This window comes from Cucurbita moschata, unplaced genomic scaffold (genome assembly GCF_002738365.1).
Source record: "Cucurbita moschata cultivar Rifu unplaced genomic scaffold, Cmos_1.0 Cmo_Scf00003, whole genome shotgun sequence".
NCBI classification, from domain to species: Eukaryota; Viridiplantae; Streptophyta; class Magnoliopsida; order Cucurbitales; family Cucurbitaceae; genus Cucurbita; species Cucurbita moschata.
In genome coordinates, this window is record NW_019268519.1 from 7,081,668 (window position 1) to 7,101,724 (window position 20,057).

General features: G+C 35.8%; 2 protein-coding genes across 3 annotated transcripts; both read left to right on the forward strand.

Annotated features, from left to right (window-relative positions):
* Window positions 1-91: 91 nt before the first annotated feature.
* Window positions 92-17,668, forward strand: LOC111433505 (lamin-like protein). Of its 2 annotated transcripts, XR_002708833.1 has the most exons (3): window positions 92-285; window positions 886-1,278; window positions 17,658-17,668. XR_002708833.1 is itself a non-coding variant. In XM_023070550.1 (2 exons), exons 1-2 carry the CDS (start codon window positions 117-119, stop codon window positions 1,218-1,220), a joined length of 504 nt encoding a protein of 167 aa, XP_022926318.1. In that variant the 5' UTR covers window positions 92-116; the 3' UTR covers window positions 1,221-1,378. The 2 variants fall into 2 exon arrangements, 1 of the variants encoding a protein (XP_022926318.1); XM_023070550.1 differs by lacking the exon at window positions 17,658-17,668 and having other exon boundaries at window positions 886-1,378.
* LOC111433495 (peroxidase 41-like) lies at window positions 5,578-6,964 on the forward strand. The gene has a single exon (XM_023070537.1). It carries the CDS (start codon window positions 5,780-5,782, stop codon window positions 6,773-6,775), a length of 996 nt encoding a protein of 331 aa, XP_022926305.1. The 5' UTR covers window positions 5,578-5,779; the 3' UTR covers window positions 6,776-6,964.
* Window positions 17,669-20,057: the final 2,389 nt, after the last annotated feature.

Consider the following 20,057-nt stretch of genomic DNA (forward strand, 5'->3'; position numbering starts at 1 on the left):
AAAAAAAAAAAAAAAAGAAAAAAGCAAAAATAAAAGATTTTGAGAGCTTTATTTTTAATTGTGGACATGGAAGTTGTTAAAGAGCAGCAAAGCAAAAGGAAAAGAAAGAGGAAGAAATGGAGGAAATGAGAGTGAGGGTGATAATGGTAATAGTGGCAATGGCTTGGGCAACACTTGCAATGGGAGAGAAGCTTCATAAGGTGGGCAATTCTAAAGGATGGAACCCTAATCTCAATTATACCCTTTGGTCCTCCTCTCACCGTTTCTATCTCGGTGATTGGCTTTGTAAGTTTCTTTATCTCTTTCGTATTTTTTCCTTCTTTCTTATTTTGAAAATCGGGTCGAGTCGAGTCGAGTCGAATCCGGCAAATTTGTGAGCTTTTTCGAACAGTTTCAATTAGTTTTGGTTCTTCAGCTTCGTACTGCCAATTTAGCCCTAAATTTTTCATATTTATAATAATTTAAGGGTCGTGATTCTTGTATATCATTATTTTTTTCATGAATATCCAATGTTTTTTTCTTTTATTTTTTTTAATTTTAAGAAAATATTGATATTATTCACAAATAAAAAAAAATATATAGCCCGAAATTAAAGATTAAAAATGGATGAATTTATTTTTTTAAATTATTATTATTATTAGGAAGTGAATTTAGGAAATAAAGTTTTGTTAGTGACCAATGATGCTAAATTAAAAAATATATATTTTGTTTTTTTCTTTTTATAAATATTTTTGAGTTTGATTAATTTGGTAGAAAAGTATTAAGTGAAATTTAAAAAATTTAAGATATTTTTTAAATATTTTAAAGTTTTAAGGGTGTTTTTTAAAATTTGTAGGACGAAATAATTAATTGTTAAAATCGTATATTAATATTTTGTTTGAAAAGATTTCGTGTTCGACAAGCGATACTACAACGTGTTGGAAGTGAACAAAACGAGCTACGAGAGTTGCAACGAGAAGGAGTTCATAAAGAACATTACAAGAGGTGGACGAGACGTGTTTCAGCTGACGGAGCTGCGGCCCTATTTCTTCATTGCCGGCGGCGGCTACTGCTTTCAAGGAATGAAACTTGCTGTCTTAGTGTGCCCGACGGCCGTAGCCCCGGCTGCTCCGCCGTCTGCCACTCCCATAAGTGGCGCGTCTTTGTCAAACCCCACCTGTTGGATTATGAATGCCCTTATGCTTTTTGTTGCTCTTTTCTTAGTGATTAAGATTGAGTGAATGAAGGAAGAGAGATTTATTTCGGTGTGTTTGAGATATTCTCGAAGTAGTTCGGGATGTAATTTGATCTACTTTGATGGTCATATCAAATTACTCGAGTGGAACTTGTAATAGAAATTATGCGACATATACTCTTGTTCTTGAGTAAGTCGACTAGCTAAACTTTGATTGTCGTTGACACATATGCTCATTCAAGTTAGGATATAAACCTCGTAGATTGTCATGTCTCGTTCACTTTGGATGAGCACAGGGGCTCGTCCTGTTCTTTATATATATGAATATTAAATAGTACCCGTAAGGACCGTACAACATACTATCTCATTTTTTATTTATTTTTTTTCACTTTTTATTTTGTTTATTTATTATTATTATTATTTTTTTCTTAACTTGATCATGTTGGGTTGGAAGGAAGAAATTTTTTTGGACCAATTCAAAAGTTCACAAACAAACATAAATCAATCCATAATTATTCAACCAAACCTAAGAATTCATCGTGACAGAACCATAAATATGCTCTATAATTTGAGATGGGTTGGTCTGGGTTGTCGGGTTGAATGAACACCCTTAATGCCAGAACTATTAGTAGTGAGCTTGAATTGTTACAAATGATATAGATTCAACACTAGGCGGTGTGCCAAATCTATTAGCAATGAGCTTAAGTTGTTACAAATATTATAGAGTTGACACTAAAGTAGATGATGGTTGATAGAGTAATTTTTTTTATTGTAATTTCCCGTATGAGTATTTGGGCCAACATGAAATTTGTGGTTGTAGTAAAACACCAATTCTCCTCTTGGGACTTAATTTGATTTTTATAGATTTCTCGAGATATTTTCTTACAAAGTTTTGTTATTGCATCTATAACAGCTTCGGGTTTAGGTGGACAACCCGACAAATATACATCGACAGGAATTAACTTATCGGGAATCGGTATTGAACATCCTTTCGGTTTATACATGCTCCCATTAGGGGTGTACATGGTCCGGGTTAGGTTGGGTTGATGGATTTTTTTTACCCAACCCAAAAGTTCGGGTTGGTCGGACTGGTAGCCTAACCCAACCCGAAACTTTTCATAACCCAACCCTTTATTTTCGGGTTGGGTTCAAGTTGGGTCTAGGTTGGGTTGTCAATTCTTTTTTAAATTTTATTTATCCACAATTTATAATTATTCACGTACCATCTTAGATAAAATATACTAAAAGTTCACAAACAAACCCAAATCAATGTATAATTATTAAAAAAACATGTTAAAAAATAATAATAATATATATATATATATATATAAACCCTAAACTCTAAGCATTTGTTTCCAAATAAGTTGAGTGCATGTATAAATAACAAAATAATAAAAAGAAACATGAATTTAGCTGTCCTCAAACTCTCATATTAGTATCTTTGACTTAAACCCATTAATACATGAGATTCTTAATATATTTTATATATTTTTATTTAGTTCGGGTCAATTCAAAGGTTTTATCTATGAACCTGAAACCGAACTGTTAAGGATAGTTGACCGTTCATTATAAGGCAAATATCTAGATATTTGCCTTACATTACGGGTTACCATATTTGCCCTTTTATTAAAGGCAAATATATTGCATTCATTTATTATTCTTTCCTTTTATTACTATTTCCATATTATTTGTAATTTACCATATTTCTGTACCTTGTAAATGATTATAAATAAGAGAACTCTCACCCCCATTTAGGCGTGGGGGATTCAGCAAACATTCACATGGTATCAGAGCCCTTTCGGTTTAACAACCCTGATTCTTTTTTTTTTCTCTATGACTTCCGAATCTTCTTATCATCTTCTTCCTTTCAATACTCTAATCCATATGATCACCATCAAACTTTCTTCCTCCAATTATCTTTTTTGGAAAAGCCAACTTCTCCCTCTCCTTGAGAGTCAAGGCATGTTGGGCTATGTCGATGGAACTATGGTTCCACCACCTCGTTTTGAACCAGAAACCTCTTCAACACTCAACCCCAAATATTTGACATGGAGAGCAGCCGATCAACGAATTCTCTGTCTCCTGCTCTCCTCTCTCACTGAGGAAGCCATGGCTGTTGTCGTTGGTCTGTCTACTGCACGTGATGTTTGGCTTGCGTTGGAAACTACGTTCAGCCATCAGTCGAAAGCTCGTGAACTGAGACTCAAGGATGACTTACAGTTGATGAAACGTGGCACCAAACCTGTTGCTGAGTATGCCCGTGCCTTCAAAAAAATTTGTGACCAACTTCATGCCATTGGCAGGTCGAGGACATTGATAAAGTGCACTGGTTCCTTCGTGGACTCGGCACCGAATTTTCAGCCTTTTCTACTGCTCAGATGACTCTCACCTCTATCCCCTGTTTTGCAGATTTAGTCTCTAAAGCTGAAAGTTTTAAGTTGTTCCAGCGCTCCCTTGAGTCCTCTAACTCCACTCCTACAGCATTCACAGTCACTAATCGTGGTCGCACCCATGGAAGTTACCCTGCTTCCTTTACCAACCAGCGAGGTCGTTCTTATTCTCACAAAAACAACTCTTCTAATCGAGGACGAACCCACTCAAGTCAAGGTCGTCGACCACCTCACTGCCAAATATGCCGCAAAGAGGGCCATTATGCTGACCGCTGCAACCAACGGTATGTTCGACCTGATTCTTCTCATGCTCACTTTGCTGAAGCCTTTAACACATCATGTTCTATTGCTGGACCCGATGCTGCTGATTGGTTTCTGGACACTGGAGCTTTGGCCCATATGGCTGCCGACCCATCTATTCTGGATCAGTCTAAAAATTACACGGGTAAGGACTCTGTGATTGTAGGAAACGGTGCATCCCTACCCATTACCCACACCGGTACTCTTTCTCCTGTTCCAAATATTCACTTGTTAGATGTCTTGGTTGTCCCTCACCTCACTAAAAATCTTCTTTCCATAAGTAAATTAACGTCTGTTTTTCCTCTCCCCGTTACATTTACTAATAATCTTATTACTATCCAGAATCGTCAAACAGGAAGGGTGGTGGCAACCGGTAAAAGAGATGGAGGGCTATATGTGCTGGAGCGCGGCAACTCTACTTTTATTTCAGCCCTTAGAAACAAATCTTTACATGCTTCATATGATTTATGGCATGCTCGTCTAGGTCATGTGAATCATTCTGTTATTTCTTTTTTAAATAGAAAAGGTCATCTTTCTCTTACGTCTTTATTGCCTTCTCCATCATTATGTAACACTTGTCAGCTTGCGAAAAGTCATCGATTGCCTTATTCCCGCAATGAACGTAGGTCGTCTCATGTGTTAGATCTTATTCATTGTGATCTTTGGGGTCCTTCTCCCGTCAAATCAAATTCGGGTTTTCTTTATTATGTTATTTTTATTGATGATTATTCTCGATTCACTTGGTTTTACCCTTTAAAATTTAAATCTGATTTTTTTGATATTTTTCTTCAATTTCAAAAATTTGTGGAAAATCAATATTCTTCTCGTATCAAGGTATTTCAAAGCGATGGTGGTACCGAATTTACTAGTACTTGTTTTAAAACTCATTTACGTAATTCTGGCATCCACCATCAACTCTCTTGTCCATATACACCTGCTCAAAATGGTTGTGCTGAGAGAAAACATCGTCACGTGACTGAGATTGGCTTGGCCCTTCTCTTTCACTCTCGTCTTTCTCCTCGTTTTTGGGTTGACGCCTTCAGCACTACAGCTTATATTATCAACCGGTTGCCTACTCCACTTCTTGGAGGTAAGTCACCCTTTGAACTCCTTTATGGCTACACTCCACATTATGACAATTTTCATCCCTTTGGTTGTCGTGTTTATCCTTATTTGCGTGATTATATGCCTAACAAGCTTTCTCCCCGCAGCATTCCTTGTATTTTTTTGGGTTATAGTCCTGCCCATAAAGGGTTCCGCTGTCTTGATCCCGCCACCACTAAGCTATATATCACCTGTCATACTCAATTTGATGAAACTCACTTTCCTGCTATCCCTAGCTCCCAGACCCAACCTCTTTCCTCTATTCCTATTTCAAATTTCTTAGAACCACATCTTCATCATATTGATTCATCCCCCTACCACTTCATCTATATCCTGTAAATGATTATAAATAAGAGAACTCTCACCCCCGTTTAGGCGTGGTGGATTCAGCAAACATTCACACGAACTTTCGAATTCAGAAAAAATGAACTCAACCTTGCCCGAAATGCTAATCCAACTCAACAGAACCCTTATAGTTTCAATTGGGTTAGTCGGAACAACTCAACCCAACCCTTATGGTTCCAATTGTGTTAGTCCAAATTATCAAATTGTAGGGTTGAACGTACACCCTAACTCTCAGAATATAACCACATTTTTAGTAATAAAAGTACCAAAAATAGCATTAAATGTTTAACAATGCTCCATCTCTAACAAATCTCCCAAAATCTCTCCCATCCAATGCTCCATCTCCTTCTTAATCCCCATTCATCCCTCCATTTTCCACACACCGCAATTGCTTCCTTCTTCCTCCTCACAATACAACACATCCAGAGGAAGCAGGTTTTCCCCCACCTCCTTCCTCTACCCCGCCATGGCCGTCTTTCACCCTACCGCTCTTCTTCTTCTTCTACTTTTCCTATCTCTTCCATTCTCCCTTCACTCTCACCTTTCTCTCGATTATTACCACAAAACTTGCCCCGACTTCGCACAAATCGTTCACGACACTGTCGCTCGCAAGCACGCTACTAGCCCCGTCACCGCCGCTGCATCTATGCGCCTCTTCTTCAGCGACTGTTTGGTTGGAGGCTGCGATGCCTCTGTTCTTATTTCATCCAATGTCTTCAACCACGCCGAGCGCGATGCTGAAATCAACCAGGCTCTTCCTGGTGACGCCTTCGACGTTGTCACTCGTGCGAAGATCACCTTAGAGCTCTCTTGCCCTGGCATCGTCTCTTGCTCTGATGTGTTAGCGCAGGCGACTAGAGATCTCATCGCGGCCTCAGGTGGACCGTCGTACAAAGTTGAATTAGGGCGAAAAGATAGCCTCGTCTCGAAGATTTCAGATGTGGAAGGTAACATTCCGAAACCGAATCAATCAATTGACGAATTGATTAAGCTATTCGAAGCGAAAGGATTCACGATTCAAGAAATGGTAGCGCTATACGGCGGACGCACAATCGGATTCTCGAATTGCAGGGAATTCAGCGATCGGCTGTTCAATTTCAGCAAAAACACGCCAACAGATCCTGAGATTAATTCGAAATATGCAGAGGCGTTGAAGAAGTCCTGCGCCGACTACGAGAAGAATCCAGCAAGTTCAGCGTACAGCGACCCCGTAACGCCAGGGAAGTTCGATAACGTATACTACCAGAATCTGCTGAGAGGAATGGGACTGTCGGCGGCGGATCACGCGCTGGTGAAGGATCCAAGGACGAGGAAATTCGTGGAGATGTATGCAGGGAACCAGGCATTATTCTTCAAGGATTTTGGAGAGGCGATGGAGAAGATGAGCGTTCGCGAGGTGAAAACTGGCGAGAAGGGAGATGTGAGGAGAAGGTGCGATGCATTCAATACAATCAACCATTAGGCCATTTTTTGTATTTTTTTTTTGTATTTTTTTTTTCTTTTGCCCTATTTTTTTTTTTTTTTGTGAGATTGATTTGGAGAAAGTTTATTGATGGAAGAGAGAGTGAGAGGAAGAGGAAGAGGAAGAATCCTTTTTGTAATTGTGGTTATTGCATATTTTAATGAATTGAATTCTCTTATTTTCTTTTCATTTATTCTTTTTTACAATTTTTTATATCAATTTTTTTTTTTTTTTTTTTTTTAGGATCAAAATTGTTGTCTCTCCTTGCTAGCTACTCTGTTGGCCGAGTTTGAGGTTAGCGGTAGGCTCAAATGCTATAGAGTCGACACTAAGCAGTGTGCCAAAGCTAGGGATTATCCCTGACCAACCCAAATTATAGTTAGGGGTTGGATTAGGTTAATTTTTATGAACTTGATTGGCTCAGTGGATTGTCCCCGACCAACCCAACCTGTGTTAGTGTATTTATGTTTTAATTTTAAGATTATTTTAATTTAAAAAATATACGATAGATTTATTAAATATAATTTATACCTACGTTATTATTTTGAAAAAAAAAAGTATTCAATGTTAATAGACTATACCTATGGTAATTTTAAAACATATTATTTTCATCTAATTTTAAATGAATTTTTTATTCTCTCTGACAATAGTTATATGAGCTCTCTTGCATATATAACATTCTTTCAAAATCTCTCGAAAATCTATCCCTCCTTTTCTAAAACTTAAAACCTTCTCTTAAATCGAGGCTAGATGCTCGAGCATATGTCGTTTGGCCGTAGGAAGAACGAATTGGATAAGCTCACTTGTTGCTGGAAAATGAGTGTGCTAGAAAGTATAAATGAATTTAAATACGGAAATTTATCAAAAGTGCCCAAAATATTTTGACCAAACAATTTAAGAAAGTAGTGTTATAAGCTATTAAGCAATAAGCAACAATTACATTGATAACGGATAATTCAGATAAGAAGAGTTGATAAGTAGTTGATAAGTAGTTGCATGTGCATGTTTTTGTAGTACGTGTTGAGGTAAGTTCACAAACAAATACAAATCAATTTATAATCATTCAAACAAATAAAATTTTCATCAAAGATGTAATTGTAACATCAACAACTAAATACCAATACTCCCTGACTAATGCATATTGATCATTAAGAGACTAATAAACATATGTGAATGTTATAATTTAAAATATACCAAACGTGAATGCATGCATATAAGATGTGAGCGTGTTATGAGTTCATGATCAGTATGTATGGTGTAGGACTCTAGTTTATGCTTATGAGCTGGTTATGATATGATGTGTATGAGTATCTTTAATCTACTAATTCCCGCGAAACCTCTGATCGATGCACTGTGTGCTAAGTTAGGACAATGAGGATTCTTGATCGTAGAACTGTGTGTTACTTGTCACAATCGCACTTTTGATGGCAGCGAACTTGCGATTGTGTGGCACTCACTTCCCAGCAAGAAGTGAGTTAAGCCAATTCATTCTTACGTCGCCTACGGCCAAATGACGTATGTTCAAGCCTCTGGCCTCGGTTCAAGAAGAAAGTTTTAGAAAACGGGGGCAGAGAGATTTCGGAAGAGAGTTTTGAAAGCAAGACTTGAGAGATTGAAATTGGTGTTATATGTGATGCAAGCAAAAAAGCAACAACAACGGTTTACATCTTATAACTATCGGGTAGGGAGGCTACTAGAGAATTTAGTAGACGGGTTGTATTTGACCGAAGCGAGTCATACATACATATCTAAAATTTGTAGTAAGTCATACATACTATCTGAAATATGTAGTAAGTATAAGGTTAGCTAAAGCACCTTAGTATCAATAGAGAGACCCTAGTAGACGAGACTAGGAGCCAAGACAAAGGTTGGACAGAGGATCCAATCTAGACGATGACGACGACGACGACGACAAAAAAAAGAAAAAAGAAAAAAAAAGGACTTATGTGCATAGAACTTTAGAGTGGAAAAATAATTAATATACGTTGTTGATAGCAAATTGGCTACTCACGAGTAAATTATTTTACTCATTGAAATTATTTATATTTTTCTTTTTAGATGGACGAGTCGTAGTGTGATTGAGACGACGGTGTAGCTTAGCTAGAGACTTCGGGATCCTATCTAGATCCATGTCCATTTTTTGTTGGATTGACTTTTGTCCGTTTAGAACTCACGAAGGACGTTTATATTTATTAGTCGTTCTTAACTATTTGCAATTTTACGTAAATTACGTTTTTGCTCATATATTAAATATAATGTTTTTATAAAATACTCTACATTAATAGCAACAACCATAAATCGGACGTCTTGGTAAGCGAGAGTTACCTGGAGGGACCTATCCTTTTATTAAAAAAAAAACATTATGGTATGGCCTTAGGTTGCTTTCTAGTCTGGGTCGAGTTAGATGTGTAGTACTTCACTACACACGGTCCAAGTATATGCACATGGACTCATCAGGCAGACTCGTATATGTATCCTTAGGCCTAGCTCGTCGGGCTAGCGCATGCTCACGCTATTGGACATCACGAAGGAAAAGGACCCGCATAACATCATGACAAACATAAATATCGTAAGGTACGTATTCATACTAATCATAGCGAGGAAGTATCTCGGTGCATATGACATACAAAAATGCATAAGATTCTCATAGCTTAAAATCATGACATAAGTTATAATTCAAATCAAATCTTCATTCATTAAATCGTGTCAAATTTTTCGTATCAACATAGTTTAAATGACTTAGTGTATGAAGGTTTATGCATTAGAGATTATTAAAATCATCAAATTATAACATAGCTTATAAACTTGGAATGGCACAACATAGTTTAACATAACATAACATGGCATAACATAGTATCGCATCACATAACATAGCATAACAATCATAATTATGACGCGTGTAGAGGCCTTGAGCATACGTCATCATACATCATACAATTCATCCAACCAAGAAAATAGTATAACAACTTACTATGTAACGACCCTAAATTTTCACATATCTAGAGTCGCCACTAACGTCTCATGCTCATCTATAAAGTGAAAATATAACTCTTACATGAACATCATTTTTAACGTAAACTTCAAAAACGTTTAAAACAACTCCTTCTCTGGAAAACACAGTCATGGTCTTACGTGTTTAAATACAAAATACTAAAATTTAGAGAAAATAAAAACAAATACAAAATAATTTAAAACAATGGAATGCAAAACAACCTATTCTAACTTAAAACTAAGAATTTAAATATGAGTCTACCCTATGCACGTGCCACAGTCTCTACTCGCGATGCCGCCGTCCTCCGTACAAGTGCGCCTTGCCCTTTACCTGAAAAAAAAAAATGTGGCACACGGCCTGAGTATTTCAAAGAATACTCAGTAAATGACCTCACTATAGGGGCCATGCAAATGGAAACACATGCAATCATGATTTAGGGACCTATCTCTAACCATCTTAGGGGTGGCCTCTAGTCTCGGACAAATTGGATGTGTAGTACTTCCCTACACACGACTCACACGTGCGAGTGTGAATCCCCAGGGCGCTCGCACACCCCCTGGACCCTCTGGTCAAGCTAATCTGTAGCAACGTCCGGAGGTCAGCGGAACCCCATAGTGTCATGCACTTTATGAACACCCTCATCTGTGTGCTTTTGCACCTGTGCGCATACGCGCTCATCATACGGTGCGCGTCCGCACTCATCATCTCTAGGGGAAGTAGCCCTATGCTTATGAACATACAATATGCATGAGATCCCTCTAAATCCATCCTAATGTCTCTTCTGACACAACCCTCTAGTCTCATCTCTTTGTTACTCTAGGTAACACATACTCGTGGATATTTATATTAATATCATTTTCACGCTCTTAGGGTTGTGTCCTATGTCGATCTAACGACATGATGCAATATGGCACTCATCATCATATAGCATGCTCAATATGAAAAACATCATCATATTAAGGTAAACGTCACGCAATCATCATACTCATCATATTGCCACAAAGTGCATCAAACATATCAAGTACGACATTCATCAAAATATATATATACTAAGCACATCATCAAGTATCATAACCCACACATCATCATAAGTCATACATCATCATAACTCATATACCGCATCGTACGACATAGTTCATACAACATCGTAACTCATACAAGTTTTAGCCTATCCTATAGTAAGGCCACTTACCTGGTTGGCCTTAGCCGAAGATTCCCTAATTTAATTAACGTAAGCTCCCGTTCCTCGAGAGCTGCTCCAAAGGTTACTAGAGTTCGCTTCATATCGAACCGCTCGTCACCTTTCATTAGTATTTCACATTTTAATTAATAATCCAACTAACAATGTGAAATACAACTCTAAACCGGTCTCAGTAAAAATTAAATTCCACGTTTTCATTCTTTCTAAATTTTGGTTGGGTAGTAAAACTTAAATTGAAAATATGTCAATATTATTTCATGTTGCTTCAATCATTCAATCCAACTATGGTTTGTTATAATATTATATTAATAATTTCTCACCTCTTCCCTCTTTTTCTTTCATATAAATTACTATGTAATTATAAAACAATAGTTTTCTCCTCCTACACAGTATGACTGTCAATTAACAAAAGCCATTTCAATTTTATTTATTTTTTTTTTTCTTCCTCTCTTTCCTAAAAATTATTATTATTAAAGAAGACATTTTGAATCTATTCTATTTTCTTCTCTTTCCTTTTTCAATTAATTATGTTTTCTCTTCTTTCCTAAAACCACTATCATTAACCATTTTTAATCTAGTCTATTTTCTTCTCTTTCCTAATTGATGATTATATTTAGATGAAATTGACAAAGCCATTTTCAATCAATTTTGATTTTCTATTTTGATTTAAATTTAAATAATTGAAAAAGATATCGAAGATAACTTTTCAATTTTGATTTAAATTTAAATAATTGAAAAATAGATCTAAGATAACTTTTCTATATCTGTCAAGAGATAGAAGAGAAAAGATCTAACTTACCGATAATCTCTTTCCATTCCTATTAAATCTGTTGAAGCAAAGGCAGTCTCCAATTCTTCTCTCCCAAAATCTGTGATATTTTCTTTGTTTTTTTCTTCAATTTTTCTCTTCCCAAAATCTGTCATTTTTTTTTTTTTCTGTTTAGTTCTTTTTTTCTTTTTCTCTTTTTTTCGTAGGTAGGCCTAGGCGGGCCTTTAGATATTCCCAGAACTGGCCCGAATTTGTTATTCAGCATCTAATTCAACCTATGTGGATATGAACCAAGGCATCAATTATGCAATATAAACTTCAAGAAAGATATGAAAAAAAAAAGTTGTTCAAATTATCACAAGATATTGCAATTCATGTCACATTAAAAAAAATCAAACTTCATTTATTCTCATATGATTACAAATTTTGGGTAAATGATAATTTAGAGTTATGGTATTTTATTAATGTATTTTAAGATTTTTTATTTTTACATTTACATAGTGACTAATAATGGTAATAAAGTATACATAGTGTTCTTGCTTTGAGTATTTAATCAACCCATTAATCCGAAATTTACCTTCCCTTCGAGTGATTCCTTATCATTAGGACTAAGTTTCTTTGCAATTCTATGTGGTTTAGGTTACATGTTTAGAATAAGCAAGCTTGACATGATCAATCTTGCTTGTGGAGTGATTCGAATTTCAAACAAGTGTTATTGCCTTTAGATATTTGATCAATAAGGTACTTAGTACTACTACTACTACTACTAATAATAATAATAATAATAATAATAATAATAATAATAATAATAATAATAATAATAATAATAATAATAATAATAATAATAATAATAATAATAATAATAATAATAATAATAATAATAATAATAATAATAATAATAATAATAATAATAATAATAATAATAACAAAATTGGCCAATAATATATGGTTATGAAAATAATTAAGATTGAAAAAAGATTTGTTGAACGGAATTTAAAAAATAAAATATGAAATATGAAAGGGTAAGGAACTCCATTAAATTTAGTCTAACAGTAAATTTAACCATGACCAATGTAATATAGAGAAATCATTTTATAGAGTTCAAACTTGAAACTGATATCATGGGCTATGCACATAGGTTGACTTGGATTTCGATGGACTTTCATTAAGGATAACGATGGAACATCAGCCTAAGCTAACCAGGTAAGTGACCTTACTATCAGCATGATTATATTTGATGTTGACACGTGCCCTGTGGTTCTGCACGTGTCATATATATTGATATGTGTGAATTGTCTGTGGATCGATATGATTCCTCTATGTTATGTATATGTTATAATATGTGAATTGTATGATAATAATTACGGTACGATGTGTTCAAAGATATGTTTGAGATAGGATACAAGAAGGATGCACAAAACGAAATGTAGCAATAGGAGTAAAATACGTTCATGAAACGTTAAGGTTAGGTTACATACTGGGATGATATGGGTAAGAGAGATTGATGGAAGAATACGATTAGGTTACGGGTAGAAAGGGATAGGTCTGTGATAGATTGATAGAACGATAGCATTATGTTAAGTTCTTGTGATGGGATGACTAAGGTACGTTCACGTAATGATATGTCTGTGATAGGTATAAGAACGTTAAGGCTATGATAAGTTAGAGAACGATATGACTATGAAGTGTTTACGTTATGACTCGTTTATGATATGATACATTGTGATGCAATATGTCATGGTATGATGTGTATATGATGAAATGTTATGTTAAAAGCATAGAACATTATGTTAGATCTCTTAAATTGTGTGTATACAGCATGATATGAATGACATGAAATTACGATAAATGACATGAAATATAACCCCATTAGAATTATGTATGATTTGAGAACTGAAGAATGAGAAACGATATGACATGAATGATGAACGACATCTGAAACGATATGAAAAATGATATGATATGTACATAATGCTAGCGGGGTTGTATTAAAGGATAATGAAAATGGAAAAATTTTGGGACCTCATGCATTATGTGTGCTCATGCATTTGGGGGATACCCCCTATCCCATTACGAGGATACGGATGCGTACATCCAATGACAGGATAACGATCGTAATGCTTTACATAGCGCTGCCGTGATGGTTACTAGTTCTAGCGGGTGTCCGGCCTAAGGGGCTCCTAGAGTATGCCCACCGGATAAGGAAGGTGGCCCAGCGGTGTGCGAACTTGCTGGTGAGCCCATACTCGCACGTATGGGCTGTGTGTAGATTATATGGTACACGTTCAAAATTACACGTTAGGATAGCACCGTAGGAAAAACGGAATGAAAGATAGGTCTCATCATCTCATTGCATGTGATTGTTGCATTTAACTAGTGGGGTCACTTGATATTTCTTTAAATACTCAAGCCATGTGCTACTATATTTTTCAGGTTAAGGCAGGGTATTCCTGTACAGCTGACGATGGCATCGCAACCCGAGACTATGACACATGCATAGGATAGTGGTATTTATTTTTTTAGACTTGGGCTAGAATAGAATGTTTTTATCTTAAACTCTTATTCGTTTTATTTAGTCTTTTGTTATGTTGTTTTAAAGATGTTTTCGAAACACGTAAATCCATGGCTGTGTTTTAAGATAAAATTTATGTTTTATGGAATTTTAATGAAGTCTTCCGCATTCAATGTTTATGGTACGTATGTAGTAGTGACCTTAAATTAAGTAGAAAATTTCAGATATGGGTGTCAAAGAAGGCAGGTGGCTGGTTTCAGCGACTCACTAAAAACTTTGTACATTACCATAACATCATACATCAGCAAAAAGAACTTTCGTGTGCCATAATCTTGAAATAACACAATATATTTTTTTTTTCCTCATCTCATCTTCCTATTCCCATGTAGCTTCTTCACCGGGTAGTTTTACCATGGTACCTTGACAAAAGCAATGTCTCTAGTACGTAAAGTGTAACGACCTAAAATTTTCTACTTAATTTAAGGTCGCTACCGTATACGTTCCATAAACATTGAATGCAGAAGACTTCATTTAAATTCCATAAAACATCACCTTTATCTTAAAACACTACCACAGACGTACGTGTTTTGAAAACATCTTTATAATGACACAACAAAAGACCCAAAATAAAATAAATAAGGGTTTAAGTTTAAAAACATCCTATTCTAGCCTAAGTCTAAGAAAATAAATACCACTTACGCATGTGTCATGGTCTCGAATTGCGATATCATCGTCAGCCGTATCGGAATGCCTTGCCTTAACCCGAAAAAAATGTAATAGCACATGGCTTGAGTATTTAAAGAAATACTCAGTAAGTGACCTCACTATTGGGGTTAAATGCAACAATCATATGAAATGAGATGATGGGACCTATCTTTCATTTTGTTTTCACTATAGTGCTGTTCTAATGGGTAATTTTGGACGTGTACCATATACTCTACACATAGCCCATATGTGCGAGTATGGGTTCACCAGCTAGTTCACACACCGCTGAGCCACTTTTCTTATCCGGTGGGCATACTCTAGGAGCCCTTTAGGCCGGACACCCGCTAGAACTAGTAACCGTCCCAGCAGCGCTATGCAAAGCATAACGATCGTTGTCCTACTATTGGATGTATGCGTCTATATCCTCGTGATGGGGTAGGGGTATCCCCCGAATGCATGAGCACACATAATGCATGAGGTCCCAAATTTTTTCCATTTTCATTATCCTTTAATACAACCCCACTAGCATTATGAACATATCATATCATTTTTCATATCGTTTCAGATATCGTTCATCATTCATATCATATTGTTTCTTATTCTTCAGTTCTCAAATCATACATAATTCTAACGGGGTTATATTTCATGCCATTTATCGTGATTTCATGTCATTCACATCATGCTGTATACACACAATTTACGAGACCTAACATAACGTTCTATGCTTTTAACATAACATTTCATCATATACATATCATACCAAGACATATTGCATCACAATGTATCATATCATAAACAAGTCATAACGTAAACACTTCGTAGTCATATCGTTCTCTAACTTATCATAACCTTAACATTCTTATATACCTATCACAGACATATCATTACGTGAACGTACCTTAGTCATATCATCACAAGAATATATCCTAACGCTATCGTTCTATCAATCTATCACAAACCTATCACTTTCTACCCGTAACCTAACCGTATTCTTCCATCAAACTCTCTTATCCATATCAATCCGATATGTAACCTAACCTTAACGTTTCATGAACATATTTTACTCCTATCGTTACATTTCGTTTTGTGCATCCTTCTCGTATCCTATCTCAAGCATATCCTTGAATACATCGTACCGTAATTATTATAATATAATTCACATATTATAAATATATATAACATATAAGAAGCATATCAATCCACAAACAATTCACACATATCAATATATATGACACATGCAGAACCACGGGGCACGTGTCAACATCAAATATAACCATGCCGATAGTAAGGTCACTTACCTGGCTAGCTTAAGTCGTTGTCACGAATATATCTTTACTGAAAGTTCGATTCCGTCCTTTGAAATCCGAGTAAACCTATATGAGCCCATGACATCAGTTTCAGGTTTGAACTCTACAACATTATTTCTCTTATTTACATCGGTCAATTGTTGAAAGTCTTAAAATGTTATATATCTATAATTATATTTTTATTAAAAATCTTATTTTTCATGGTTACAATATAAGAGAGTAGATACAGTTATTTCAAGTTATTCTCGGTTTTACTACCCTCTGTATTTACCTTTCCCTCCCTATTTAGTTTGTGGTTTTTAATTCCTTAATCTTCTTTTTTTTTTTTTTTTTATCGGTTGCCTTCTAATTCTGTTCTGCGTATTCCAAATTTCTAGTGGATCTCTGTTTCCAAATCTTTCCTTATCTCGGTGTTTTCTAGGCCATTCTATGTTTAATCTATTCATTTGGCTACTGATAAAATTTAATCTAATATTACTAATATGAAGTGATTTACTAGGATCAAATAAATTATTGACATTTAGTTTCTAACTTAGAGCTAGAACATTGTAATAATTCAATGAATATTTAACTATAATGGGTTGTGATTTCTAAAAAAAAATAGATAAAAGAAAACGAAGATTTAATATATACCTTAATCAGATCTATCTTCACGTAAATCTCCCGTGAATCTCAGCTGGTAAAGGCCATTCTTTTTTTTTTTTTTTTCTCCTCAAGTAAGTCTGACAATTATTGTTTTTCTTTTTCTTTTTGCAATAACGTTACTTTCTGGCATAAGGATGAGTTGAGGAAAGATAATTGTAGGAAGGAATGAGAGGTTAGTGGAGAGAAGTGGAAAAAGGTTATTTATTTATTTATTATTATTATTTTAACTATTTTTTTATAAATTTTTTTTATTTATGGGTTGAGGAGAGATAATTGTGGGAATGAAGAAGAGGTTAGTGGAGAGAAGTAGAGAAATGTTGTTTTTTTTTTATTTTAATTAATTTATTATTATTATTATTTTAACTTTTTTTTTAATTTTATTTATTTCTTTATTTATTTTTGGCTATTACACTAAGCATTTACATCACCGACGAGGATTCTTACTAGCCTTTCCTCGTAACTCAAGTCTGCATTTACTTGTAGAGGTTCATAATCTATCAAGTGTGTTAGGTCAATCAAGTATTTATAGAGACACGTGGAATACGTTGTGCACCGTTGAGAAGTAAGATGTAGTGCTAGCCAGTACGCCACTGGTCCAGTCTGATTTAGGGTGTCCAAGGGTTCGATGAAGCGTGAACTCTACAAAAATTGTACCTTGGAGATAGGGCTGGTACCCAGTTTAAGCTCTATGCAAAAATCTACAGCTCGGGAAGGAGGTACCACTGGTAAATCCTCCAAAAATACGCTAGAGAATTCGTTCACCACTGTCATTGCGACATTGGCTAGTATGATTCAGGCTCTTACTGGATTAATCTTTTTGTTTTCATCATGGAAACTACTTTGGGAGTAACAAGACCCTCGCGAAAACACTTATACGGCAATTGATTGGCAAGCTAATTTTACTTAAACCTTTCTTAATTTCGAGATATGTGCGGTATATACATATTTTGTTGAGTGACGCTTGATATGTTTGACGCACGTTGTGGCATTATGATGAGCATGATGATTGCATGATTTTTACCTTAATATGATGATGTTTTCCATATTGAGCATGCCAGATGATGATGAGTGCCATATTGCATCATGTCGTTAGATCGACGTAGGACACAACCCTAAGAGCATGAAAATGATATTAATATAAATATCCACGAGTATGCGTTACCTAGAGTAACAAAGAGAAGAGACATTACGATGGATTTAGAGGGACCTCATGCATTTTGTATGTTCATAAGCATAGGGCTACTTCCCCTAGAGATGATGAGTGCGGATGCGCACCTTATGATGAGCGCGAATGCGCACAGGTGCGAAAGCACACAGATGAGGGTGTTCATGAGGCGCATGACACTATGGGGTTCCGCTGACCTCCGGACGCCGCTACAGATTAGCTTGACCAGAGGGTCCAGTGGTGTGCGAGCGCCCTGGGGACTCACACTCGCACGTGTGAGTCGTGTGTAGGGAAGTACTACACATCCAATTTGTCCGAGACTGGAGGCCACCCCTAAAATGATTAGAGATAGGTCCCTAAATCATGATTGCATGTGTTTGCATTTGCATGGCCCCCTATAGTGGGGCCACTTACTGAGTATTCTTTGAAATACTCAGGCCGTGTGCCACTTCATTTTTCAGGTAAAGGCAAGGTGCACTTGTACGGAGGACGGCGGCATCGCGAGTAGAGACTGTGGCACGTGCATAGGGTAGATTCATATTTAAATTCCTAGTCTTAAGTTAGAATAGGTTGTTTTGCATTTCATTGTTTTAAATTATTTTGTATTTGTTTTTGTTTTCTCAAAATTTCAGTATTTCATGTTTAAACACGTAAGACCATGTCTGTGTTTTCTAGAGAAAAAGTTGTTTTAAACGTTTTTTTTTAAGTTTACGTTATCAACTATGTTCATGCAAGAGTTATATTTCCGCATTATAGATGAGCATAAGACGTTAGTAGCGACTCTGAGTATGTGGAAATTTAGGGTCGTTACAGTTTTACAACGGTGTTCTATCATGAATGTGACTGGCTAGTAACATGCATCATTTTTCCCTATCAACTACATCTTAATGTCACTCGAATCTTACGAATTTGATTAGAAAGGAGAGAAATCGAAGACATTGGCGTCAATAATTTTTAAAATTAAGATTGAGAAACATTTTAGATATGTTTTTGGAGAAGTTTAGGTGATGATAAATATGTATTATGCCAGGACCGAACCAACTATTAATCACAAATCACCATTTATAAGGGTGTGGAAACCTTCCCCTAGCATACGCATTTTAAAGCCTTAAGGGGAAGCCCAAAAGGGAAAGCCCAAAGAGGACAATATCTACTAGCGGTGGATCTGGGTCGTTATAAATGGTATCAGCGCCAGACACCGAACGATGTGCCAGCCTTCTCGCTATTCCCCGAAGGGGGGTTGACATGAGGCGGTGTGCCAGTAAGGACGCTGGGCCCCAAAGGGTGGTGGATTTGGGGGCGATCCCACATCGATTGGAGGAAGAAAAGAGTGCCAGCGAGGACGCTGCCCTGAAGGGGGTGGATTGTGATGTCCCACATTGGTTGGGGAGGAGAACAAATCATAATTTATAAGGGTGTGGAAAGACGCGTTTTAAAGCCTTGAAGGGAAGCCCGAAAGAAAAGCCCAAAAAGGACAATATTTGCTAGCGGTGGATCTGGGTCGTTATTTTCTTTTGTGGTTGATCAGATCAACCTGAGTAGAGTTTCCAACCAAACGGAACCCTCTATTCCTTTTTTTGTTTTAGTTGTCAAATTATTCTTCTTTTAATTATTTTGTAAAAAATAAAAAATTATTCTTGTAACATGAAAATTATTCTTGTACAACGAAAATTACAATATTCTTAATCTTCGGCATTATACAAACGTTAAATATTGTTAATCTTCATATATTTTTAATCTTCAGCATTATACAAACGTTAAATATTCTTAATCTTCATAATAATCTTAAAAGTCAGCATTATATTGTAACCCTATTTTTGGGTTAGTCAAATTAACCTAACAAAAAAAAAAAAGTCAAACCCGCAAACAATCAGAATTTTTATTTTCTAAAAATTCACCCTAAACCCTAAACCGAAAAAGAAGAAAAAAAAAAAAAAAAAAAAAAAAAAAAAAAAAAAAAAAAAAAAAAAAAAAAAAAAAAAAAAA

Excerpts from the sequence above, each read along its gene's own strand:
- LOC111433505 (XM_023070550.1), top strand. The coding sequence starts at position 117 with ATGGAGGAAATGAGAGTGAGGGTGATAATGGTAATAGTGGCAATGGCT. Across the intron at positions 286-885 it reads CTATCTCGGTGATTGGCTTT|ATTTCGTGTTCGACAAGCGA; the intron begins GTAAGTTTCTTT and ends TTGTTTGAAAAG.
- LOC111433495 (XM_023070537.1), top strand. The coding sequence starts at position 5,780 with ATGGCCGTCTTTCACCCTACCGCTCTTCTTCTTCTTCTACTTTTCCTA.